The 27,171-nt window shown below is 37.8% G+C and overlaps 1 protein-coding gene across 4 annotated transcripts in view; it reads right to left on the reverse strand.

Moving 5' to 3' along the window:
• Positions 1–25,049, reverse strand: part of tmcc1a (transmembrane and coiled-coil domain family 1a) — a 46,150-nt gene extending 21,101 nt beyond the window's left edge. The window contains exons 1-4 of one of the 4 annotated variants that reach the window (XM_088007257.1): positions 24,951–25,049; positions 23,933–24,135; positions 16,335–16,380; positions 14,985–15,890 (exon numbers count right to left, since the gene is read on the reverse strand). In XM_088007257.1, coding sequence (XP_087863383.1) covers positions 14,985–15,644 — 660 coding nt within the window. In that variant the 5' untranslated portion in view covers positions 15,645–15,890; positions 16,335–16,380; positions 23,933–24,135; positions 24,951–25,049. Of the gene's footprint in view, positions 1–14,984; positions 15,891–16,330; positions 16,381–23,932; positions 24,136–24,950 lie in introns of all 4 variants that reach the window. The other 3 variants (XM_015005330.2, XM_015005331.2, XM_088007258.1) reach the window with 3 other exon arrangements.
• Between the last annotated feature and the right edge of the window lie 2,122 nt (positions 25,050–27,171).

The raw sequence follows: 27,171 nt of genomic DNA on the forward strand, positions 1-27,171 counted from the left end.
TGATGGGGATAGATATACGAGAGGGGAAGTGTTTATGGAAAGAAAACTAGCAGGAACACAATGTCAGATTAAAATATGCCTACGTGAAAGGAAATGGTGTGCCAAGATGGGGAGACTAAATGTTTGTCTGTTGGAGGTGGTTGGTATTTGTTGGACCAGGCGCTGTTTATACTCCAACCAAGTTATGTAATGTTGAAACAGAAAGAGCTCTGGCCTAAACACAGGGTCGATTTTGCTGGATGCTGCACAATACTCAGTGCACCATGGGCAAGTGCATAAACCCCAAACACAATGCCAGTCTATTAATCAACAGGAAAATGAAGAATTCAGAACAAACAGTTCCGGCTTTTCACCCTGAAAGATTATCAAGCGTAGCCACACATCGTAGCCCTGTAATGACCTCACTGAACACTGTGATAAAGACGCATTAGCTGGTCTGAGCAAATGCACAGCTTCTCTCTTCAGTACAAATTAGGCCAGTGGAAAACAGCAGATTTCATAACAGGAAGACAGTTAATTAGGAGCAGAATTTGGTTAAAAGGAAGCTCTAATCAGTCAGAAAGCTATTAAGTATCTAATGAAAATCTAAGAGGATTCTCGCTGATCACCAGTCGAAGTTCATTTTACTAAAACTGAGCGGCTTTCACAAATGTTCTATAAAGTTATTTGCAACTATTGATGCATTTGTATTAGATTTAACAGTCCATCCTGTTGCTTTAATTGTGTTTAATAAAATTTCTGCAGTTATTTACAAAAATCACAGTCTCCTGTCTGTAATTTTCCATTTGCTCCAGTTAAGTGTGTATCATTCCTCATTGCCATATACTATTAGATACATTTAGAAATAAAGCTAATATAGCTATAGGCAACTGGAACGTCACTGATGGTGATGATGAAACATAACAACCAGTAGAAGCAAGAGTCCACCAGAGGGAGCTAAATATCAACTTATCAGTAGTCACCTGGGGTTGGTATAACTGACTCTGGATGATCTGTCTGCTTTCCAGCTTCTGGAAGATATTCTGTCTATAGCCAGCTTCTTTTTATTGCTCGCTTTGTGTCCTTATTCCCATGTCGTCACTCTGACAACCATGCTGACTTGGAACAGGTGGCATAAACAAATCACAGCAAGAAATAAGGTGATTTATGAATCATACCAAGCGCAAGAAGAAGGGAGGGTGTGAAAAGCAATGTCATAGCAAGACAAAATGGAAGGAGGAGTTACAAAAGATAATAAAACAACTGTATATGATTCAAAAGCCAATTAGAGACACAATGAGAAAGAGAAACTCTGCGTAATAGGGAGATATTGTGAGATTATAAGACTGGCATAGAGAAAGTAAATGCGTGTCTATGTACAATTAGAGAGGCGGCAGCAGCAAACTACACGAATGATTCTAAAGATTGTCAGGTACAAGGAAAGTTCTGGTTATTAGAGTAGAGAAAATATGCAGATATTTCCCTGGAGGGTGTGATCAGATTTTGAAATGTGTGTCCATGTGTGTTCAAACTGGGTCAGTAGAGCAGAGCAGAGCTGAGCTCAGCGATCTATGGTCTCATCCATAATTTATCAGAGTCACACAAATGGTACAGACTGAGCAGGGAGTGGCAGGGATGAAGAGCTTGGCCTTTCGACAAAGTCTGTCTGCTTTCTGCACTTAACACCTGCAACACTTAGAAAAGTTCCCTTGGAAACTCAATGATGTTTCAGTGTAAGGGGAGAAAAAACATTTTGTACTTTATTCAACCAGGAAAGACCCGCTGAGTTTTATATTAACATTTACAATGGCGTCCTAGCCAATATGACTGCCCTCCGAAAGATTACTAAAGTATAAAACACTAACATCTTACACATTATAACATATATAAGGTCACAACGAATATAAACAAAACTAAAATTGTGTCCAATTTCATATGCAACAGGTAAACTAAACAAAATCTTTAAAAGATTAACATAAAACACATATGGAGAATTCAGGATTTTAAATTTGGGGAGGGAATGCCGAGAATACCTCTAAAAAAAGAAGTCTGAAACAACTTGATCTTCATATGAGAAAAGCATAATTCAACATGCAATGAGGAGTCAGAGTTTTATATTTGGGAGGAATATCAGACCTCACTGATAGATTGTGAAAGAGGCAGTAAAGCAATGTGAAGAAGCATTCATAAAAAACTACATGCCTGTTACCAAGCAAATAACAGGCATAGTACATAAAAGTAGCAGATAAAGGTGTTTTTGTAGCCAGAACCTAATTCAGAAGAAATTTAGTTTAAGATTCAGATTTTTCTTGAAGGATAGAATCATAATCATAGAATATAAAATTTGCTTTTTAGCATTCAAACTAGTTTAGAACGGCACAACGGCTCTGGTAAAGGACCCAATGTTGATGAAGCTGTGGATGTAACGGACTAATTCACAGGACCATCGGCATAAAAATGGAAATGAGTGTTTTATTTTCTTAATTAAGATTATTGACATGCAAAATAAGAGTGGGCTAAGAACAAACTCCAGGCAAGCACCTCTGAACACACAAAAGAACCTACGAAAGATACCCTCAGCTTTGACCCACCAAGATATTTTTGTCAGAAAATTATTAAACCAAGCTATGATATGATCCAGGGGTGTCAAATAGATCTAGGACAGTGAAAATATCAGCCGAGTGTTGCTTGCTAACTGCTTCAATAAAATCATTAATTACTTTGTTGCTTTTCCTAAAAGGGTAAGTGAAAGTTAAATTTGCCCAGTATAGAAGTCTTCAAAATGAAATTAGCAGAGGCATGATGTAGGTTAAGGTTGATCAAAGCATGGTCAGTGTCTGAAGGAACAGAAAAAAAAAAAAAAAAAAAAAAAGGTATGTGGCAACCGTAGAACGGCTGAGAAAATACGATATAGACACAAATGCAAGCAAAGAGGAAAGACCAGCTGCAGGCCAAAAATAAACACACAAAGGATGACCCATAGTGACTCACTGCTGACACATACATATATCTGCACAAAACCTCATACACAGCCAAAAGGAAAGAAAGAAAACATAACACCATCAGAGTCATTCTCAGAAAATACTTAAATCAATGAAAGAGAACAAAATACATGTAGTAAAGTGTGCATTCTGCTGAACGTACAGTAGGTTTGAATACTGGTGAATGATGAGTTTGATTAATACTGGTTGTCTATTAATAGAAGCGGTGGACGATGGAGAGATTACAGCAGACTCCTTCCTCATTTAGACCCATAATCAGAAAAACATCAAACTGTCTGTGAGGAAAATAAGATTATCTCTGCAAAACAGCTTTCCCGACAAGACTCCGTCCACCCTGCTGATCAACAACCACCATCATACACACACAAGCATTCCTGAGCCCCAAAAACACTGCCTGTTCTTTTAAAATATCATATTAGGATATCAACTCTATGAAAGCTTTAATGCATGTGTTCATGTAGGAAATGCAGTTTGGGTTACAACCGCAAGCAGTGGGTGAGGGAAAAGGGCGTTGGCCTACATGTATAATGAAATGAATATTCAACAGCCTAATTAAACAGGCTGAGGCGACACTTCAAAGGGAACACAAACTGTTTGGGTGAAGAGTTCAAGCACACACAAAGCTGCACACATATGCAACACAGCATGATAGAAAAGATCCAAGCCTGCACAGAAATTATGCACAGCACAGCAAACCATTTAGGTATGTGTTGAGAAATCCACTTTTGGCAAGGATCAGCTCATTTTCAGCTTAATCAGGCTGACTGGTGACCAGCTGGTCACAAACTCAAATATCAAGTATTTTTCTAATCAGTGACAACTGTCAAAGTTGCCATTTTAATCTATGAGGTGTGAAACATAAAATCAGAGGACGCACAGAGGTGTAAAAACCTATACGAAAGGAATTACTTTCTTCTTAGACTTTAGGGATAAGATAAAGGTTTAATGCAAAGTTGCTGGGTTTTTCTTCTCTAAAATGCTTCTCCTCAATGCCTGATTTGGAAATGTGGTAATCCTTTAAACATCTCAGGCTTAAGGTAAGAACTTATATGCTCTGAGGAATACGGAGGCTTGTGTTTTGTTAATGCTATTTGTTAGTAAAATGCTGGAGACAGCTTATAATGTCAACTCATGACAACTCATTTTTGTCTTTGGTCTAAAACAATAAAGAAAATCTCGCTTTTGCAGTAACTGCTCTCACATGCTCTTGGTATAAATATTTAAAGACCACACACAGCAGAAAGGTTAGAAAAAAATATGAATGCTGCAGTTGTCTTTCTCTATTATACTTACTGACAAGATGCCAGAATCTACTTCAATCACGATCAGCAGGTCAAAAGCTTCACAAACGCATACAAAGTCTTACCAAGGCATCTCTACACGAAACACATTTACTTAATTTGTCCCCCTTTACTAAAGCAACAGAGCATCCAGTGAACTTGGATCATTTTTAAAATATCTGCCGTTTGTAGGTCATTACATAGGACTTGTTTAAATATATATCAGGAAGGGAAGGAGAGATTTCTCTAATGAAGTCTCTAGTGGGCCCTGTTTATATGTAGTATTTCAAACACTTACGAAAAATTGAGTCTTCCATGCTGACACTATACAGTATTGACACAAAGTCAGTGATTCAATGAAGTGAATCTAATTTTAGACAGCAGCTTTTTCTCTTGCTGTGAGAGGTCATCACTGCACCAGACAGGCTGATGAGGCGGCTGTGAGATCATTCGGGAAACCTGCGAGGATTCAGCTGGGTTGCGCTGCTTCAGCCCCCACCGTCTCTGAACATCACCCTGTTACCATGGAGACCAGCTCCACTGTCTGAGACTGGACACAGATGATAGGGAGAGCGATGAAGTGGGGGGTGAGGAAACCAAATTGAGGCGGCCTTTAAAACCAGGAGTGACAAAGTAAAGAATGTGGAGGTCAAAATAAAGAAATAAAGGTTGCTAAGGAAGAGAAACACACAGAGGTAACAAGGAGTGTGGTGGATACATGAACTGGAATATAAACACAAATAAAAGTCGCAATGTGCATAATTTAATCACAGTAAAAATACAGCTGCTCACTGCACAGTGTTGGCCTTAAAAGTTTATAATGGAGTATCAGTGACTAAACAGCATCATACAGACCACAAGACATACGAGAAAGGTCAGGGAGAAAGCTATGGAGAAGTTAAAAGCAAGGTGTAAAAAAGGAATGAGTGTTGCACAACTGTAAGCTTACCAACAACTTTAATCAAAGAAGCAACCAAGAGCCCTATACTACCAAGATCTAAATTTCAGGTGGAATATCTGTTTAAAGGAGTTACTCTATTACTTTTGCATGCCACAAATCAGGCCTTTATGGAAGAGAGGCTTCGTGAAAGGGAATCCTAAAAGAAGATCATCATAACTCCTGTCTAACTATTCCTACTTCCATGTAGGGGACACAGAAAACATGTAAGAAGATTCTCTGTTTCAAAACTGATCTTTTCAGCATACAAGCAAATACCATCACAAACCCCTGGCAAACTTTTAGACATTTATTAGTAAGCACATCTTAAAGTCACTGTTGGTCCTTCACATAAATTTCCAATGAAATACATTAAGGTTTGTGGTTGTAACTGTGACAACATGCAAAAGGAATGATTACTTTTGCAATGCATAGTTGGATGACATAATGAAAACTGTTATGCTACATTGTGTGGACCTACAGAATTATCTGGAGGAAAAAATATTTTGTTATATTATGTAGTCACCTATAAGTAAAAGTAGTTTCACATAGTACGTAGTGCAATAAAAGCTTAAAAACAGAAGTGACCAGTGGCATTTACTTCCAATGTCTGGTCTTGGCCGGACACTTCCTGTTTGAACAAACAAATCAAATACCTCCACAGCCACAAACAGTAAAATGTATTTACAGGAATTTAAAAGCAATATTCACAAACAAATGAACCAAGACCAACATTAATTGTACTTAACTCGTAGCCAATACTGCTGTTTACTCTGGTGATCAATGATTATCTTGGTTAAATACATGCTGACATGATAAAGGTTCACTACTGGAAGAAACAATAAAGGTAAATCAATAATGCATAATGACATAGAAAATAAAGGTGTGATTTGTTTGACATGATGGACTTAAGATCAGGACTTAGAGATATGACTGGATAATGACTAACGGCCACATTTGATAAGAGGCGCCATCGCCAGTACAGGAAGTAAGTCTTAACTCACTCATTGAAGAACAACTGTCGTATTCCAAATGTTAGTAGAAATCAAACTATAGATTATTAGATTAGTGGTAGCTTGTTGCAGTGCTTCCAAAGTTCACTGAATCCTCACCATTAATCAGGTAGCACTGAGGAACTCTATCAGACACCATGCTTGCTCACAACAGCACACGCTTCTAGACACTACCTGAAAAACAACCGTCGATGGGTTGGTACTGAGCAAACACACAGGGATGACATCACCTCCAGTGTGAATCAAGAACACATGCTTCATTATCCTTTGGGCTGTCCCTCTCTTTCCCTGAAGCTCGGTTGTTTGGTTATGAGAGCTTCTTTGTTTTTCTTTACGAAGATTTTCAAGACGATATAGGGTGTCAGTGACTGGACAGGACACATGCATTAAAATGTGAGAAAACCCAATTTCTACTAAAGGTTTTCAGAACATGTAACACCACTGAAGTAAAACCTGGAGAAAAAAAAAGAAAACAACCAATAGGCTGAAAGGGTGAGAAATTATTAGAGCTCAGTGAAGAGGATGTAAAAACTAGCAAGGACAGAACAAGCCTCAGGGACCAGGTGATGTCCAGTTTCTCCCTCTCACTCACAACTCTTCTCCTATAGGGCCATAGCTCTAGAAATACTGCCAAAAAATGTCAGAAACAATTTTCTACTTATAGACTTTTATGTCAATTAATTAAACCCAAGACTAGTAAAAACTAAATATTAGAGCTGGTCTAATCTAATTCCAGCTATATGATAAAATTATGATCTTGATCAACGTATTTTAAATCTAAATATTAGGTGTTGTTATCCTGTCAATTAATTCCTGTCTGCCACACACCAGTGAGTCATGCAGCTGTGCTTTATTCAGTCAATATTTGAAAAATCACAATTATTCTGCTTGCAAAGCAGTGTTGACATTGTTGTGTTCCCTTGTAATGTCAGTTTTTCCAACTTTACAAGTAACAGTAAATGTCCAAGTATGTGATCTCCTTCGGCCTCTTGAGAGATGGCTGTGCTGAGTGCAGCTGAAGCAATTTGTTGATTGTGACGACAATAAAAGCAAAGTGATTTATGAAGCAGAAAAACAGATATATGTCTGCTTACAATTATCTAGAACCACATTAAAATATATTAGCAGGATGACCAGTAAGTCATATCAAAACAGAATAACTACAGCAGCATTAGCCTAGCACTTCAGCAAAGTCATCCAGATGGAAACCTTCTCAACAGGATTAAGAAAGAAGTTTATTATTTTTTCCCCATATTAGTACATCATTAAATCAGACCAAATGTTTTCTGCTTAAGGTCATTTAAGATTACCAAAATTATTTTTGTTTGTTAAATGCCAGGAGGATGAGAGAAAAACTTTTTTTTAAAATGGCAAGATTTTTATTTTCTTCAGTCAGCAGATAAAATTACGTTTTACTTCATGAAAAGCAAGTGCTTTTGTTAAGATTCATACAATAGTTTGCTAGTAGTTTGGCAAATTGTACCTGAAAGAATTGCTGCAACTTAGTGCTTTACAAGAATGACATCATCAGCTTGGTTTTTCCAAAACTTTAAAGGAAAAGCCATTTTATTCTATGTAAATTTTAGACTTTAAATACTTTTATTGTTATGCTGTTGTGAGTGAAAAAACCTTAATCAGAGCATAAAATGGTGCACAAAAGGCAAAGATGTCCTACAAATCAGGCTTCATTCAGTAACAAAGAAACAAATAGAACCCAGAGACAAGATTTTGCTAAATAAAGAACTAATCTCTAATTAATGAAAGCGCTATCAGAAGACAGCTTTGCTAGGTCAGAGGCTTTAAATGGAAAAGAAAAGCATGTTGGGTCTCAAGTACTTTTTTTCTCCCTTCATCCGACATCAGATCCACTTAACATTTGCCAAGTTTGAATCTTAATTCCATATACAGATTCAGTTCTGTGGTCATTAAAGCATAAAATGGGAATACCAGGATAATTTGATTTATATAGCCATTAAGTAAAGGTTAAAATTTCATACCTAAAATTGTTGATTCTTTTTTATTTTTACGTTTTCATTTTTGGATTAACAACAACAAAAGGAATTGTGCCTTGTTTTAGTCTGCATGGATAATTTACAGCAATGTCACATCATGTGCACATGTAAACAAAAAGGAGACAAAGGATGAGCAGGAAGACAGGTGGGTTGAGAAAATTTGACTTGAGGCAAAGAAAAGAGGTCACCTACCAACCCCCTTCTTTTCCAATAATTCCCCCACCTTCACATTTTTGGAAAAAAACAAGTTGCAGACAGGCCTGAAGAACACTATGATTACCAAAGACAAACGGTGTTGAAGTTTTTCAACCAGAAAAATATTTTTATTAATGTAAAAGGTGCAGCCTCAAGGCTTGGCTTCAGTTTTTTAGCTCATATCCCAACAGAGCTTTTTTCCTTTTTACTGCTTAAACTCCTCTTACAACATCCCAATTAGAAAAACCCCTTTATCAGTTTAAAGTCTTGTACCTTAATAGGCTTTATTTTGGTATTTATGTTGTAAATTAATATCATTTGTGTGCTACTGTGTTGAAAATTTATGGAGAATACCAAATTAGGCATCACTGTCAAGTGTGGCATTATTTACCTGCAAATTTAGCCACAAGTCTTAAAATGTGTAATTGATATGACAGCTGGTGCAGGAAGTAAAAACCAGATCTTCAACATTTGCATGAGAAAGCACTTAAAACAAATGCAGACTTTTCTAGCATGTAGATTTATTTAGAAAGGCAGAAGAAGACATAATTAATGTGACCAGTAAACTGTGCTTAGCTTACTGGAGGAAACCAAAAACATGAAACCTCTAACTAATCATGCTACAGCTCATTAGACTTGACCAAAAGATGTAAACAAAAATGTGTTTTCCATATTAGCAGGAGCAGCAAATAAATAAATGTGACAGCTGGATGATTAAAAAGCTGTAAAGGTTTCCACTGATGTGTTTCTCTCTCAACTATCAGATTCTGTTCCCCTAAATAACAAGTAATGACATGTTTGAATACAGAACTCATGTAAAATTAAGCTTCTTATTTATATAAGTAGATAAAGTCTAGCAAGATGAAGAAGGCAACATAATTTACACTGAGCACACAATCTGGTTTACGCTTATATGACCCATGTTGTAGACAAGAAAGAAACCAGGTATGTGGTACCTCACCGATTCATTAACATTTACAGTTTGTTTTCATTACAGCTCTAGTTTATATCATTTTCCAAAAGTATTTGTACCCCTTGGAACTTTTCCACAATTTATCACGTTACAACCATAAAAAAAGTACAAGAATAGCAAGAAAATAAAGTAATTGATGAAAGAAGTCATATTGGCACAAACAAAAGATGTAGAAGAAGATGGCCTGGTGAGATCAGACCCGAACAAAACTTTTCGGCCTCCGTGTAAAACTAACACACCATCCTCGCAGTGAACCATGGTGGTGGAAGCATTATGCAGTGGAGCGTGGACTAAATATAAACACCTGACACACGTCCCTCATTTCTACTCGCAACAAAGAAAAACCTTGTATCCTTTCAACTACTAGCTAGAACTCTGTTATGGGTCTGTCAAATAAAATCCATACCGGTTCACTGGTGGCTATAATAACATGAGAAAAATGTGAAACACATCAAAAGGGTATAAATACATTTGTAATGAACTGTATTCCGTGTCTATGAGGCTGCTCTTGGTTATTGTTAAAATGGACTAATTGGAATTTTTTGTAGTTACAGAAAAATCCAATTTTAAGACACCCCTAATAAACCAGAGCACTCCCATCTCTTCCTTATTGGATTTACTATTAATTGCTCTTTTACTTGGCTTAGTAATTCTGCCAGTAGATCAGATTAGTTTTTACTATCTAAAAGCAAATTCAGAAGTATGTGGTGTTACCAGAACTACTGCATATGTATTAAAATAGGTCGGGAGGGTGTGGCCAGTCAACTAAATAATCAGAGCAAAACCTAGTTGTTATAAATGACAGACTGAGTTCAAGAACCAGAACACCGGGCTCTCAAAAATAATGTTATTGGTACTTAACACAACCTATCCACTCTCTTTATCCACATCACCACCAGGGGACAATCGTAAAACACACATTAACAGCCTGCTATCAAGACCGAGTCATAAATGCTCTCTAATCAAAAATAATCACACATATATGTGTATAGTTAAAGCCCATCCCTTGGAGAGACCTTGGATCGATTACAAAGACGAGCACGCTTGCAGCATTAGTGCGAGTTAATGTTTATAAGAGCCTGAATAAACTCAGAAGATGGACCACTCAGTTACCGCGTGCAACACGCCATCCAGAAGTGGAAAAAAAAAAAAAAAAAAAAAAAAAAAAATTTAAACACACAAAACAAAGCTTCCATTTTATCCAGAAATGTCAGAAGAGTGCAACTGATGCTTCTTGTGAAATACGGGTGCAGGACGATTTCCATCTTTTAACATAGATGTGGGTAGTTTTTAAATCAAGTTAAAACCTTAGCAAGGAGCATACTGTTAAGAAGTTTCATGACAGGTGGTGAAAAGAAGAAAAAAAGATTTAAAAGGATGTTACCTGGATTTCATTGCAAAATAAAAAAAATAAATAAATAAATAAAAAAGGAAACATTAGTGGATGGAGATATGAGCACACATTTGCGTGGAAAGCTTACCTTGGAGTATTGTCTACGAAGACTGAAACGCTGCACCATCCTCTCTGACTGACCGACAGACCCACAGCTGGAATCCCCGTTCTACTCCCCTCTGCTAACAGCCCTCCAAAGCACACACTGCCTCCAATAACACACTCCCCATTCACACACACGTGCTACAAACACACATGCTACCATCCTCTCTAAATAGCCACGGGTTCACACTGCACCCCTTCACTATGCAAACACAAGTGAGCAGAGAGGAGAGGAAACTGGGGAGAAACAAAAAAAAAAAAGATGAAGTGGCTAAAGACAAACACATTTACTGTGTTTCCTCCACACTTGTATTCATAGTAAAGTGAGGTGTGTCAGACTCACTCACTCACTCACTCACTCACTCACTCACTCACAATCACATGGCCATCAATGCACAAATGATTTTCCATAAACACGGACGAAAATGAGACTTTACATTCACGCATGCAAACACCCGTCCACATTCTTCTCTGAAGACGGAGGCTGACGATACCCTCAGACACACACACACACAGCTACAGCTCAGCTCTCACTCATCTAGGACGAGGTAAGGTTGCCTCCTGCTTCCTGTCAATGTGCCGAAGGGTGGGGTGGTGAGAAGGATGAGGTGGAGGAGGTGCCGGTAGAGGGAATGAAAGGGAGGAGGGGGAGATGGAAAAGGAGGAGGAACCAGCTGACTGCTTGTAATAGCTCTCTCCAGGGATTGAGGGAAGGGGGTGGACAGTGAAGGGGAAACCAGAGGGTCAAAGGAAGCACAGCGGGAGGAAATTAAGGAGAGGAAGCAAAGAAGAAAAGAAAGAAATCGATCACTTGCTGAATATTCCTGATAAACAACTTTTTTTTTTTTTTAAAGGAGCCTTGAACCTTCAACCCCCACAAACACCAGGATGCCAAGGTCAACTACGCTGTTACTATGGTAACTAAAAGTAGGGTATACATCATGTTGCAATTTTAAGGGTAGCCACAGCGACAGCTTGGATTGCCCTGATGACATTGCTACGTTGCTATGCTAATGCAGAGCTGTGAGCTGGAAATGAGCGAGTGGGTTCTGATCTCCTCCACCAGACCTCATGAGGTCCACGATCCTCTAAAGACTAAGAACGCTCGCATGTCTGCTCTCTGTTAGGGTGAGGTCACTCACACAGGACATAAACTTTATTAAAGATAGAGTCTACATTAAAGCCGTTACTGAATGTAAGCACCTCTCCAGATGACTGAGACTTGCCAGACACAACTGGATTAAAAGGAAATCATTTTATTCTAATAAAGTAAGGTCATTTTAATAACCCACGATGACTTCATAGTGCAAATAGCAGCTCCATGTTACTCTTCAGAGCTGGTTAGTAGATCTGACAGCGACCTCTGGTGGCACAAAGGCCTAACTACTATCATCTGTACAGGTGCGTCTTTAAAAAAATGTTACATTAATTGAAATGTTGATTATTTTTTATAATTCAGTTTAAAAAGTGGAACTTATTATTTTTGATAAGTATGGATTTCAGCAAACAAAACCCCCAAATTCAGTTTCTCAGAAGATTTGACTATTAAATACATTATTTATAACACTGAAATGTTATGGCCTATACAATCATGGAAAGACAGTTTTACAGCAGATAGCATCTCCAACAAACAATCAGAATGCTATATCCAATCAGATTAAAGCAAAATTGAGTGGAAGGAAAACAGAGGATCAAGAGGATCAAGTAAAGGGGGACATTGGGGGACATTCATGAATGCATCCAAAACATGGTTCCTTGTGTTAACCTCCTCTGAGCCAGGAACAAAGTCAGAAGCATCTTACTCAACCAAGGGAGAAAAAGGACCACACTCAGTCCGATCACAGTGTATTTTGCACTTCATTTGGAAATCAAGGTTCCAGAGTCAGAAGTAGGAGTGGAGAAGCACAGAATCAGAATTAAGTCAATGCAGTTGTCTGTCGGGACACTTCAGACCACTTCTCTGCTGAGAAGCAGCAGATGATTTCATTCTCCAGCAGGACCTGGCCAATGGTTACACTGTCCAAAGTACAGATTCCTACTTTAATAACGCTTATTTGACACACAAAGACATCCTACCTAATATGTAAAAAAAAACAAAAAACATTATGTATGTGGAACTTTCATTACTCTATAATTACTTTATCAAACACAATAGAGATTAGAGAATGCATTATGTTTTAAGACATCAAAGGACTTGTTTATTAATGAAAATCCAGAGCTACTTTATTTAAATCCTGAGTGGACAAATATTGAAGAAACTTATAAATATTATACATATTAGAAAAAGGCTGTTAAAAATTATTTAAAAAATAAATAATAATAATAAAATGCAATATGATACCATAAAATACAATCAAACAATATTCAAATAAATGTGAATTAAACCCTAAAGAGAGACTGCAGATGGGATAATCAGGTTTCTGTGACTATTTTGTATCAATATATGTTGTATTTCTTAAACAAAAGCAGCTGAAACCCTGAATATATATTTCAACCATTTTTATGGACCTTCTCTTGTGCAGCCTTGAATCACATTTCAACAATGGTTTCTCTCCTGCCTGTTTCTAGACCCGAGACATAAACTAAAGAGAAGGTTGATTATGGTTTCATAAAACATGAACAAAGCAAAAGAGAGAGACCACATCTACTTGCTTACCAATCTCAAACTGTACGTGCGTTTTGCCAAAGAAGAATTGATTCGTCATCCATCTCTACTGAGACAAACTGCAGAGGGATTTGATTGTAGTTCTCAAAATAGACCGAAAAACAGCTTGAAAAATTGTTGCCACTTAAAAGCACACAAAGCTATATATAGCTATAGAAAAGTTCTGATTCAGGTGACGTGGGAAGAACAGAATGAGAGCCAGATCGCTACATATGGACATTGTGTTACATAATGAATCCTACGGCTTTAGAGTAGGAGTTTACAGGGAAAACGAATTGTTTTCTTGAGAAAAAACACCTTTTTAGCTGGAATATGTCAAATGATTTTGTGAATGTTTACTGAATGGCGCGTGTACTTTTGCTGCAAAGACATTGAGTGCAAGGACAGGTGTGATGTCTGTGGCATTACAGCAACAATGCTAATCAGAAAGTAGAAAAATGAATAACGTCTCACCGTAAAACTTGCAGAATTCTAGTGTTTGTCATGACAGTTTTTGTAGCAAGTGGTCAGTTGCTACTGTGGTGAATTACAGGCAGACTGGCCTTGAAACAATTCCAGCATGTTGTATCAGTTCAAGCTAATTTTCTCAGATAGCACATTTCCTGACTTCCGCCTCTTCACTGGATAAATCACAATATGAATTTTTATTTCATGAACTTAAATTCAAGCTGAAGATTTTACCATCTCTACTTTTCAATAAAAAATGTGGTGCTCCACATAAGACATCATCACTCTACGACAATTTTCGGCTACGTTCTTGGTTGCTCGTTCTTTTTCCTTTCCTTGATGTTTTTTTTTAAAACACACATTTCTTGATTTCAGACACAATAAATATAACTATTATAATATGTAGGCCTGGCCACCGTTGAAATACAGGAAAAGCTGGTCTCTAATAAATCTTAAAGCGTACCCATGTACACAACAAAGTCTCGGTACTTTGACTGTTTACATTAACTTCTCAGAGTTTCTACAAATTTCCGGCTCAAGTTTGATGTAACAGTTAGGTTCTTTTGCTAACCAGAGAGAACATAAGAGTAAGAACCACAGACTTTCACCGCGTCATGCTACGATGGGTCTGTTCCAAATGTACGACACACTTGCCTGAACTCAAACGCAGAGTTTTAAAATGAGATCCAATGGAACAGCACAACATACATTATTATAGTTGACTTTGAAAAACAAAAACTGGCGCAATTGAACCAGCTGACATTATTCGTTAATTTTGAGGCTGGTTATTGAATATATTCTCAGTATGAATGGGAACTAATTCTCAGCCAAAATAGCAGCGAGATGTTTGTGTACACAAAGCAGGGTGAACTTCAACTTTTGATTGACGATTCACTGACAAACAAAGCTTGACACTTGTGAAAGCAAATAGAGGACACATTGATCACCTGCGACTGAAGCGGTGAGTAATGGCTCCTGTCACTTACTCTGTCCGTTTCCTCAGTAGACTGGTACCCAGACGACAGCACCACGTCCCCGACGCCGTGCGCAGGTGCAGGGCTGCTGGGCGTGGCGTCGGTGGTGGAGGAGGAGCGTGGGCGACTAACATGCTGCTGTGGGTCGTGGGTGTTCCGTCGCTGCGGAGGCTGAGGGCTACTTCTCAGAAGGGGGTCTCGGTCTCCGCTCCCGGACCCAGACCCCTTACTGCGTCGCGCCTGCAGGCTGGTCCCACGCCTAATCATGCCTGCAGCGCCTGAGCCCTGTCCAGCTGCAGAAGAAATCACAGGAGCAGACAGGCGATCAGAGTCAGAAGTGCAGGACCCCAAAATGTCCTGAGGAGCAGAGGGGGAGGCGCCGCCTGCTGACACCACCGAGGAGGATGAGGAGGAGGATGACGAAGGGATGGTGGAGCGAGAGAGGGAGAGGCGTTTACGCTGATGTTGGAACAGTTGCTTCAAACCCTGACCAAGAACCCCCATGCTTTCCTTGGCGTTTTGGCTCATCTTACTCAAAGAAGGGTGTGCAGACAGAGATGAGGCCCTCCTCAGCCCTGGGCCCTGTGAACCCTCCGTCCCTCCACTAGCTGCAGGATTTGAACTGGGGCCCATCTTTTCTGGGTCACTTTGACTGTTTTCCACCTGCTGCATATAGCCCTGCTGGAAACCAAATAAATAGCAAGGATATATTGCCTAACTCGACAGTCTGTTCTCGCCTCGCTCTCTATCTGTGAGACATGCTGAGGGACAATGACAGAGAAGGGAGAATATAGGATGGCAAGACAGTAGAAGAAGAGGCGGGACTGTGATGGAGGATGGGATCAGGTCAGGCGCCTTCAGAGGGATGAATCCAAATTGGGAGCAAGCATCTTTGACTCAGGAACAAGCAGCCTTGGTCTAACACACAAAAAAGGACAAAGTTAATCAGAGGCCCAAATGTTTCCTTGATTAATTGTCATTAATTTCCCCTCAACTCAAGATCAATTTAATACAAACAACTTTAATACTTGAGAATTAAACAGTGAAATGCTTTTAAAAATGCTGGATATAAATAGGGAACTGGAAAACGTAAAGTAAGTAAAGCAGTATGAAATGTTGTATTAGAAAGAAACAGCTAAAAATATAAACAGACAACATGCATTTGAAATAAGACTAATCTGCAAGGCTTGAAGATGAAATGTGTTCCTGTTCTATGTAGCAAATCCAATGATACTACAGCATCAAATGCTAAATATCTTATCTTCCTAACTATGAACATGAACTGAGGAAGTGAAGACAGCCTGAAAAGGATTGCAGGGAAAAGGAGCAGAAAAGGGAAAAAACTGAGAAAAACCCACCTACCATCAGCCCAGCTGTCATCCTTTTATTTTTCACTCTTCCTGGGTGCCTGAGAGAGACAAGAATAAAGAATAAAAAAGATGGAAAAAAAAAAAAAAAAAAAAAAAAACATAGGGGAAAACTTTTAAAATGTCAGCAGCAACTCTAAATGTCTCCCTCACAGGAGTCATGACTAAGCAGCTTGTAAATCTAATTTTGTAACTTCAGAAACTAATAATAATAATAATACACCGTACTTCAGAATTTGTCAACGTACTTGGAATAGATACAAAAAAGTACAATTCAGACAGAGAACAACAAATATTGGTTTAAACTTAAAACTTATTTTAAAACTTCTGCCCTTGGCTGGTTGTAGAAGATTAGTGTGAAGAATTAGTGTCCATATTTTAAAATAATAAATAGTGTTTGAAAAATCAGCTACAAAAGTTGTAAAAAGGCTCAGTTGTAAAATTAACTTTGGTTATGTTAGCTACCAGTTCCTGCTAGCTTTTCTCAATTTAGGTATAATTTGTTTGAGACTAAATACATTTTGATCTGAGAAATACACAGAACCTCCTTAATTCTTTAAATCTGTCATAACAAAACGATTTTATTTGAAGAATAATTTTACATTGAGACAAATGTTTGACAGATTATGACAAAGTGACATCAAATCATTTATATTTAAATAAACACATTCTATCCTGACATTGATTTTAATGGAATCTGCTGTATTATGTAACTACCAATGGCTAGAAGTGAATGTCTTTATGTTCTGTCTCAATAAGCTCAAAACTGTAGTTTGTCAAATTTTCTGTTAAACTTTCATAATGAACAAAACATTATGAACTTTATCCGTGATATAATGAATGGTGGATTACATCACGGAATTTAAACCAGCAATTCATTCACCTGCAGAATAATATTGCACTGACTATCTTAGTCACAGACCAGAGCATAGATTTGCAACCCACCGGCTGGGAAAGTGACAGACAAGTGTGTTTCATTCTGATTCAACACTCACTGTTGTCTCAGAGTTGATGAGTCAAGTGATAAACCTAAGTTAATCCTGTCCCACAGCTGAAGCTGAACCTCATGTTCTGTCCCGACAGCAGGACCCAACACTCCTGCTATTGTAGTAAATCCCCCTCCCTCATCCCGAGGCTGATCCCTGTGTGGATTGGATGTTTCTTGATTGCCCACGGTTTTATGTCCAAACTAAATCCGCTTTCAGGAGCTTTTAGAGGACACTAGATTCATTGTCAGACTTGGTTTACATGTATAAACATTTGTTCAGTTTAAGAAAGTCTCGGTGATCCACCTTGACAAATTGATGACGCAACTGAAAGAACACCAGATGGGTCTTGCGTGACAAATGTCCTTTTCTAGACCAAACGGTGTCACCTCAAGACATTCTTATAGCCCGGAACTGATTAATAAGGAAAGCACAGCTGGCAATGTCACATCAACTCCTGTTCTGAATCTGAATCGGGATTTTGATATCAAAAAGCACAAAACATCGAGAATGCTGTACATTTTTTAAATGCAAGGAACCAAGAACAGTTCCTAAAAAACAGAGGCAGGATTGACATTCTATGAATATCAGCATGTTTCTAAAAAAAAAAATTAAAAAAATCACAACACTGTCAATGGCCAACAGCAAATGACCACAGGCCAATCTGGAGTTGCTATCTTAACTGTGTGCTGACAAAAATGTACAAGAAAGAGAAAATAATTGCAACAGCTAAAGAGGAAATTGTGGATAAAAGAAGAAAGGTCACATCACCAGTCTGGCAGTGTTTTGGATACAAGACAAAAAAATCCAATCAATAACTATCTATATAAACTGATATGAAACATCTTTTGAAATTATTTTAGAAATTTTCGAACCTCATCTCAATAGGTTATTATCACAGCAGCATGACAAACCACATGGTCTTTTCTAGTCAGTTCTCTTAAATTCATCTCTTGCTGAGGGACAAAGCTAACTAGGAATGAATGACAACACAGAGGTCAGAGTGGCCTGGTTTCTACGACCCGTTAGAAAATATGCTGTTGGTATTTGCTGAATATACAGCTGCTTAGCTGAAAATATGGATGCAGCCTAAACAAGCCAGAGCAGTGTTTCCAGAAGAGTCTGCAAGCTGGCATGGAATAGGCCTCTCTTTGTTTCCTGTGAGCCCCACACAGACCCATCGCTGCTCTTTGTCCTGCGCCTCTTTCACTGACAGACACACATCAATAAGAGTAGAATGAGGCCAGAGAGTTCGGTCAGCTGTTTGGGTTTCAGTGCAGTGCGTGTTTGTGTCAAAACCCAGAAAACAGCGACTACAAAAAAAAAAAGAACTGCAACATAATTACAAAGAGGGTGTATGTGTGCTTTATATATGCAAGTGTTTTGGTGAGTGACATCTATGACCAGTGGAAACTGCAGCATATCTCATTCAGCAGCTGCAGAACAACAGCACAGCCAGGAAACAGGAACAATCGTTATTGTATTAACGTGTGTGTATGTGGGGCTCAGAGGCAGATAATGGCACAGTTGTGCCAGCTGTGACAGTGAAGGAGATGACTTCAGCACGCTGCACAGACTGTGATAAGAGACACAGCTCTTTGTGTCAAATGGTGATGCAGAGTAAACGAGACAACGGAGACAGAGACGTTACAAAGGAAGTGAAAGACGCCACTTGAATCAAAGCCATCAAAAGGTCCGCGGCATTTTTCGCCTGGCTGTATCGGGTTTAACCCGGCCACCCAGTCAAAGTGAGGAGGCGTGCAGCAGGTAGTTTGCTCTAAATGCTAGGCATAATTTTGCCCATTGTCTGATAAAACCCAGAGGGAGTTTTGGCACCTTGATGCTAAGGTGGTGCCAAACCTTCGAGGAACAGGATAAACAAGTGAATGAGCAATGAGCTCCTTCAACAAGTGTTGACGTCAAAGAAAAGTTCATAAAACACGCTTGCACATGTACCAAGCTGAAGCAGCCAAGTAGTCTAACTAGAAATTTAATGCTAAAACCTTTTGTGTTTTACGACTGGTTGTCCTTTGTTGTCGTTTTATATTTCTTAAATATTTAGATTTTATTTATTCGTATACATTTGTTGGTCTAATTAAATAATTTAACTTTTCATTCTTCAGCATTTATGTTTTAATGAAGGGCAAAAACACAAAGTTTCTGCTCATGTCTGTACAAATGATTTTCGGATGGGGAGGGGTTTCAACCTCTTTTGACACAAGTTTTGTTTAATGGCTTATTTTTTTTTGGTGGGGTGGGGGGTGTCTGTTTTTAATCTTGTAAAATGCACTTACATTTGTTTGCAGGGTGTTACACAAAAAATTTAGTGGGTTTTTCACTTTGAAATCTATTGTGGGTTTTATGTTTGGTGAAAAAATATCCAAAACATAAATATCAAAAAAAACAAAACAAAAAAAAAAACACCTTACTAGCACTCCTGCACTATCAGCATTCATAAATGCTAAGCCAACAATAGGTGTGATGCAAACATGAGTCATTTCTAACCATGAGACCTGGCACATACTGTGAGCAGTGCGAACTATTCATATTGATCTGCTGCAGTTGTAAATGGCTGAAAATATCATCTGATGCACCGAGATGTGGGTGTGTGACAGTGCAGCATATTGAATAAATCTAGACAGGTCAGAACTGAAGCCTGGGAATGAGTAATGGTCAGATTGCAGGTTTAACATATTCTTGGAAAAGGTTTGCATTTGCAGGAGAGGTCTTGTTTATAGAACACCTCTGTGTTTGTCTGCAACACCACACCAGGTGCTCTAATGAATAATTCAGAACCTTCAAGGAATCGACACCAGTCCAGCTACAACAATAACACAAACTAAATTTGTCCAACTACTGAAGGGCTTGTTTTATCACCTACTAGCATGTTTGGTTTTTCAGTGATAAACAGATTACGTAAAACACGCTAGGCTCTCAGTAGTGCCTCACTTAGTGAACTGATGAGTGTTTAGCAGAAGTGATCCAGCTCATATTCCAACAGGTCTGGGAGAGCATAGTTAGCCGTCAACAGACTGGAAACCACCTACACATGAGCTGAAATCTCATACCACCAACAGTATTAAAAGCACGCAGCCACTATGGACAATGGGGAGAGCGACCAATGTTATGATCAATGGCACAACAGATGGAGTATACCTGCCAGCTCATCAGGCCAAGAAACATTTGACTCTTTGAAGCTCGTTATGCTTCCAGCAGGTGAGAAGAACTTTATAGAGTCGACCTGAAACCATTTGCATTTGGGTCTTCGATATGGGATGTTTGCGTCCAAGTGGATTAATTCTTATTTTAAACAATTTAATTACTTCAAGTGATGTACAACATTTTAATAGTTTGCGTATAATCACTTAAGTCTCTAAAGTGTCAGGTGGTAAAACTGACCAAGTGATTGAACATGTTAAAAATGAATAAATTAATAGTTCCGTGATATCCATCTATCTATCTAGACATCCATCCGTCCATCCATCATCTAACACAATTGTCCTTGCAGGGCTGTGAGAGGTGCTGGTGCCCATCTCCAGCATGATTTTATTGAAAGCTTTTTGATAAACAAAATTTAACAAACACCAATAGTTTTAGGGATGTTGAGACTGAAATACTTTTGTCCAGCAATATGCATCTTCTCAAATATACTGGTGGCACTTAACCAAAAACAATGCAAAATTACAAAAATGACAAAGTCTCAAGTTACAAAATTACTTCAGTGGATGGATTAGTGCAGCACCTTTGTGTTTGAATGAGAAGATGTTCAAAACTTATGGAACAATTTAAGTAGTACTCAATATTATCTTTCTTAAGGAAGCTGAGCCATAGCACTGGCTCAGTGAAACTAACAAGATTTTTTAAAGAGAAGATTAAGTTTTGCTTTGAAGCTTATGTCAATTTCATCATTGTTTTACAAAATGTAATATTATGACTCTTACATTTAACACCGATTACCAGATACTCAGCCCCTCTTTCAAGTGTAAACTCTTGTGGTGCTGAGCTGCCTTTGCCTGTTTTCTGTTGGGAGGGAGGCCGGCAGCTTGTTGCCACGAGAAACCACAGCCTTTATGAAGGAATTTCACCTTCTATCTGGAAGTGTGGGAGTAAGTTATAATGGGGACAAAAACCCGCCAGAAACAAACATGGAAAAAAGTAAGTGCCCGTACAACTCTAAGGTTAGGACATAAACAAATATGGCTGAATTTTTTTTTAGACATGTTGTCCAACTCTACTATAAGAACTTTACATAAAAAATACAAATATTCAAAGTGTGAAAAAAAGACCCTTGGTATTGTCAATTTGGATGTATCACTTACAACTCGTCCTTTAGGTTTAAAAGTTCTTCAGTAAATATTCAAGACACAATCTCCATAGGAATAAATATCTCAGCAATGGTCGAGAAAAGAAGTTATAATGTCTTGATGATAGCCTAATCTTGGAGGGGGGGACATTTTTTGAGATATATACTCCTGAGAACACTGGAAAATAGTTTAGTTTGCTTGTATTGGTTGTCACAAGAACATATTGTCAATCAAAAACAGCATGACCAAAGTTGACCTTACAGTCACTGCTTTGACAATAAACTTCTCTGTATGCCGAGGTACTTTACAGTCAAACTTAAGACCATCTGAGCAAAAGCTGAAGCTTGACTGAAACTGGGTCATGAAACAGAACATTTATCTCAAGTACAGCAGCAAATCTACACCAGAATGACCAGAATAAAATTAATCAAAGCGTTGCAGTGCTCCATTTACAGTCCAAATCTAATTGAAATGTGGTGCGAAATAAAGACAGCTGTGTAGAAATAAATTCTCACAAACCACAAGGAAAAGAAGCAACAGTGAAAAGACACTAGTTAAAGCATATTCTCAGTAATATGGGTGGCTAATGAGGAAACAGAAAATGATTACTTCCTTTCACTATGACTAACTGTTAAAGCAGAGACATCCAACCTTTTCTCACTTGGGTTCAGAAATGCCAAGATGAAAGTACTCAGTGAAGGACAATATTTAACTGAAATCCAAAATCTTATCAGTGAAAATTACATCCAAACATTTATCCACCGCCTGTCCCTGTGCAAACTATTCTGGCATTGAGGTCAAGGCCCACAAAAGGCCCCCCGAGGCCGAACTTTGGACACCCCTGATGTAGAGCTACTAAAATAAGGGATACTAACATTTTTTTTTAATTATGTGTTTCTGAAAAGTACATCCTCTTCTAGGTCAAGAGGTTTTACGTTTCAGGACAAAATTAAAGTCAGCAGCACTTTGTCAGATAAAAAAAAATATTGAACTTTAACCTCAAATGTGCATAAAAATTACAAATAAATGACACGTTTGCTCTGAAACAAGCAGGTGTTTTAACAGAAAGTCAAGAATGTAGGACATCGACAGCAACCCTTCTGCTGACCATCTGTCTGGGAAACAAGATCACCTAAACTACAATGATCTCATCAGTAATATTAAAATCAATCTTCACAAGTACAAATAGTTTCATATTTTCATGACAAAAAGGTTTTCAAAGTCTTATGAAACAAAGTCACAGGTAATAATTTTATGAACCATAATGAGAATAAGCACCGCATCGCAATTTTCTAAATGGTACATGTAATATTATTGCATTAATCTTTTCAAGCATCAGCGTGTGTTAAATAGACCACAACAAAACCGCAACCATTAGGTGATTATTCAGTTAGTGAATGAACAAAAAATAACTTAAAATCTGTGATAGGGATGCACAATGTCAATGAAAATATAAAGAATACATTCAGTATATTTTTTTTACATGCATCGAAATCAAAACAAGAAATATGAGAATTTTATTCCAGCCTACACCAAGTTGTAAGTTTTTAATCTTAAACTGTTTCAACAGCATACATTTGAAAATCCTATTGAAAAACTAGTTTCACCCTCCGACCCCCATTTCCATAAAAGATTCAAAGAGATTAATACGTTTTGTCAATGAATAACAGTAATAGCAAAGCCGTTACATGACTGATATGCCTACTGCTAATTTCATGTGATTATTCTGATCCACTGTCAGCATCATTCTGAGAAACACACTGTGGCTGTTCTTACGGAGCTAACCAACACTTCTGGAGGCCAAATTACACTGCAGTCCTGTCTTCTTAGCCTGCGTGTCTTCAGGATTCATCACCACTAGTATTAAAGTGTTTTAATAAGCTGAGCACATAACAGAGGGTGAAGCAACTCCCATCTTTAGAAGCCGCAGAGTTCAATCTTGTATGCGTCATGCTCACTACCATCAACACAAAGATGCACAACACATTACGCTCCTACAAAGACCCTTAATTCTGAGTCTAGGCCCAAGAAGGGATGGAGCAATGTGAGCGCAGCAGGAACAGGAGGAGGCGGGGAGGGGCAGCGTCATCATGGTGGTCTGACCATCCGAGTGAGACGTGAATAGCTGTGCTGTGTTAGCAGTGCCCTGAAGGGGCAGCCAAGCTCTCAGCCACTTAGCAGAAACAGCCAAACAGATATGAGGATGCATCATGTCATGTTAGACTCTTCCAGGCCGCTACATCTCTGCACAGATGGAAACAGTTATCAGAATGTATGCGTGGAGTGTGAGGGTGAAAACCAACCTTCAGTCCAATCTAATACAGCAGGAGTAGATTTCAGTCATTGCAGAGGAGGTGATAAGCTTCCACATTTGGTGAATCTGCCCTCAACCACCAGCATGAGAAAAAGGGGAGATGAACTCTGTAATCCTCGACATCTGTCTTCCTGACTGCTTCCCTGTTTTTAGTATGCATATCTGTTTTTCTTTGACAATGACAATGAAAAGCTAAAGGAAAAAAAAGAAACAGCCTTCAGATACAATGGGCTGCAGGTTCATTGGATTCTAGAATTATCCTGCTTTAACCTGTGGAAGGAATTTTTAAATAATCTAGTTGCTTCACAATACCTTGAATAACTCGTTTTATGATAAATTTCTTAGCAGCCTAGGAATATAAATATATATAAAAATATAATCTGTCTTTTTATATAATACCTTACAAAACTAGACAGAAAATGATTTTATACACACACACACACACATATATATATATATATATATATATATATATATATATATATATATATATATATATATATATATATATATATATATATATATATATATATATATATGAGGGAGAAGGAGAGAGAGGGGGAGACAGAAAGAAATAATTTCTCTATAACTATAAATACGGGTACTGTTATGACAGGACAAGACCGTTACGAAAGATAAGTCCAAAAATTCACGGTTGAGTAACGCAAAAGTACTTTCTGTTCTATATAAATAAAATTATAGAAGACGGTACTTGGTGTGTTTAGTGGAAACATTCAGGAAAATAAAAGTGACCAAATCCGTTAAAATATCAGATCAGTTCAAGTCAAGTGCGTTTTCGACAGCAGTTTCTACCATTCAGTTTAGAGGACTCAGGTTGACAGTCCCGTTAGTGTCATCGCACAGAGCTGCTAACACGGTAAATTATCAACAGCGATACTCTGACAGTCAGAGGCTCAACAGGCATCACTAACACGCACAAACTGGCGGTAAGAGGAGCCTCCTAAAATAAACAGAAACACTCAGCAAAAGAAATAGGAAACACTTACCATAAGTGATGAACTGTAGGAACTGACAGACGTTAAGCAAGTTACACCCCTCCGCTGAGAGCGGTACACACCACGGGCCGCCCTCCCTCGCTCCCTAAAAACATAGATCTGACGTAGAGGCGTAAGGCGTAACCAAAGATTGTATGTTGAGATGATGACTTACTCAGCACTTTTAAACCAGAAACCTACATCTCTCGTTAGACAACAGGCTAGCTTTCAGGTATACATCTGCATCTCAATCGATAACTGACTATGATCGAAAAGTTAATTTATTTTTAAGAAATATTATCAAAAAGTAAACGAATGTATACAGCTTCTTTATACGATAGATTTGAAGCATTTATTTCTTATAAATTTGTTGTTCATGGCATACTGCTAATGATTTTATCGACGGAAATGTCAACCGAAAAATATTGCAATACTGTAGATTGCTGACAGTAATAATTTTTGCTGGAACTCTTAATGCAGCCCAAGATGCTGTAATAGTAACCATGTAATTTGAGTTATATTTATACTTATAGTTTTACAAACTGAAAAGAACAATTTGTTTCATCCATTTTTTTCTGTTCTTGTGGGTAGAAATTCAGTTCAATGATACTTTTTAAAATACTTTATTTTATTAAATAATTAATCAATAGAACCACATATTTCAATTTTAAAAAATAAAGAAGGAAATTATAAACAAAACAAATGTGGAGTCACAGTTTTATGAAGCTGTAAAGCTTCACAATAAGTGTTTTTATAACACACTGGTTATAAAAACAGAACTTCCCATTCATTGTTTATTGGACATCGAATGAATGGCTATCTTCTCCTGAAGCAAAAGAGATAAGCGCTCAGTGATTGTTGCTGTTGTTTTTGTCCTGGTTGAGGCTTGTGTGGGTTGATCCTCCACCAGGCCCTGTTGTAATAAAGTATTCGAAACATCGGAAGGATTTGACTTAGAGCTCTTAAACATTGCTTGTCTTTTCCTCCATCATCAAGCATAACATCAAACATTGATTAAATGTTTGTTGCAGGTTGTTTAAAAGGCCTGTTGAAAATAGTGCAATTCAAAAGGTTTAAGTAAAGACTAAATGGTAAAAATGTAAACCTCCTCAACCACTGTTCTTTTCTCCAGTAGCTAACCAATCAAGCTTTGAACAGGTCTGCAATCCCTCATATCTCACTTGGGTGGCTGATAACCTGAAGAGAAGTATTACAACTCTGGGTAATAAGTGTGAGGTTGCTGTCTCAGAGCTGTTGTAACTATGGAAACTACATCTCACTGATGAAATTTCTTTTTGTGATCTTGCCTTCAAAACCTTCAATGGGAGTTTCAATCATAAACCAATAAAAAATGATTTGTTTTGGTTATTGCAATACTAACACATTCCTTTACTCTTTCTTAATAGGAAGCTAAAATACATTAATACAGTACCTATTTTAGATATCTTTGGTCTGCTTTTTTATTTTTCAAAGTCTGCTATTGTTTGATAGGCTGCTCATTTCTCTATAATCGCTATTGTTTTCTGCGGGACTATCCATTTAATCTGCATGATGTCCTTCATTGATTTAGTTGTATTCTATTTTTGTCCACTAGATGTCAGCATTAACTGGGAAATGCAAGGGAGAAGCTCCATGCTGTTCTATCCAAAACCTGTAATGTGATTATGCTGTTTAAAATGTTCAAATTTATTTCTAGAGTGAAAAAAAACTTGGATCATGGAAAAAGAATGCAAAGAGTGGGTATAATAAAAATTTTTAAAAAGTGATCCTCAAAGACAAGAGGAAGCCAAACAGGAGACATAACATGTTCACATCCATGTTTACACACGGTTTGAAAAGATATTGGTTTAATTTAAGCTAAAATTCATAAATGTTAAAAAACTAGATTCAAGAACAACATTTATATCTTCATCAAGCTGAAAAGAAGTGTGTATTTCAAAACTAGCATCATTAACAACTGGTTTAACAAAATGCTTGTGACAGACCTATATCCAACACAACCATGTCAGGTTTACCTTCTTTTAAATTTTTGGAAATTAAAAGTCATAGAGTTTTTTCAGTGGTGTTGTCAGAGAGAGGGTTGATTGATTAAATGACAATTAAATAAAGGCATAAAAGTCAATAAAGTGTCATTGCAATAAAACGGAAAAGACACAACGACTAGGTTTCCTGATAGGAAGAGGCAAAGTGAAAACATAATAGGGTCACAACTGTGCCAAGACAGAGGGGTAAT

Source organism: Poecilia mexicana, unplaced genomic scaffold (assembly GCF_051168715.1).
Source record: "Poecilia mexicana isolate PSO_F unplaced genomic scaffold, ASM5116871v1 scaffold_7, whole genome shotgun sequence".
Classification (NCBI taxonomy): Eukaryota; Metazoa; Chordata; class Actinopteri; order Cyprinodontiformes; family Poeciliidae; genus Poecilia; species Poecilia mexicana.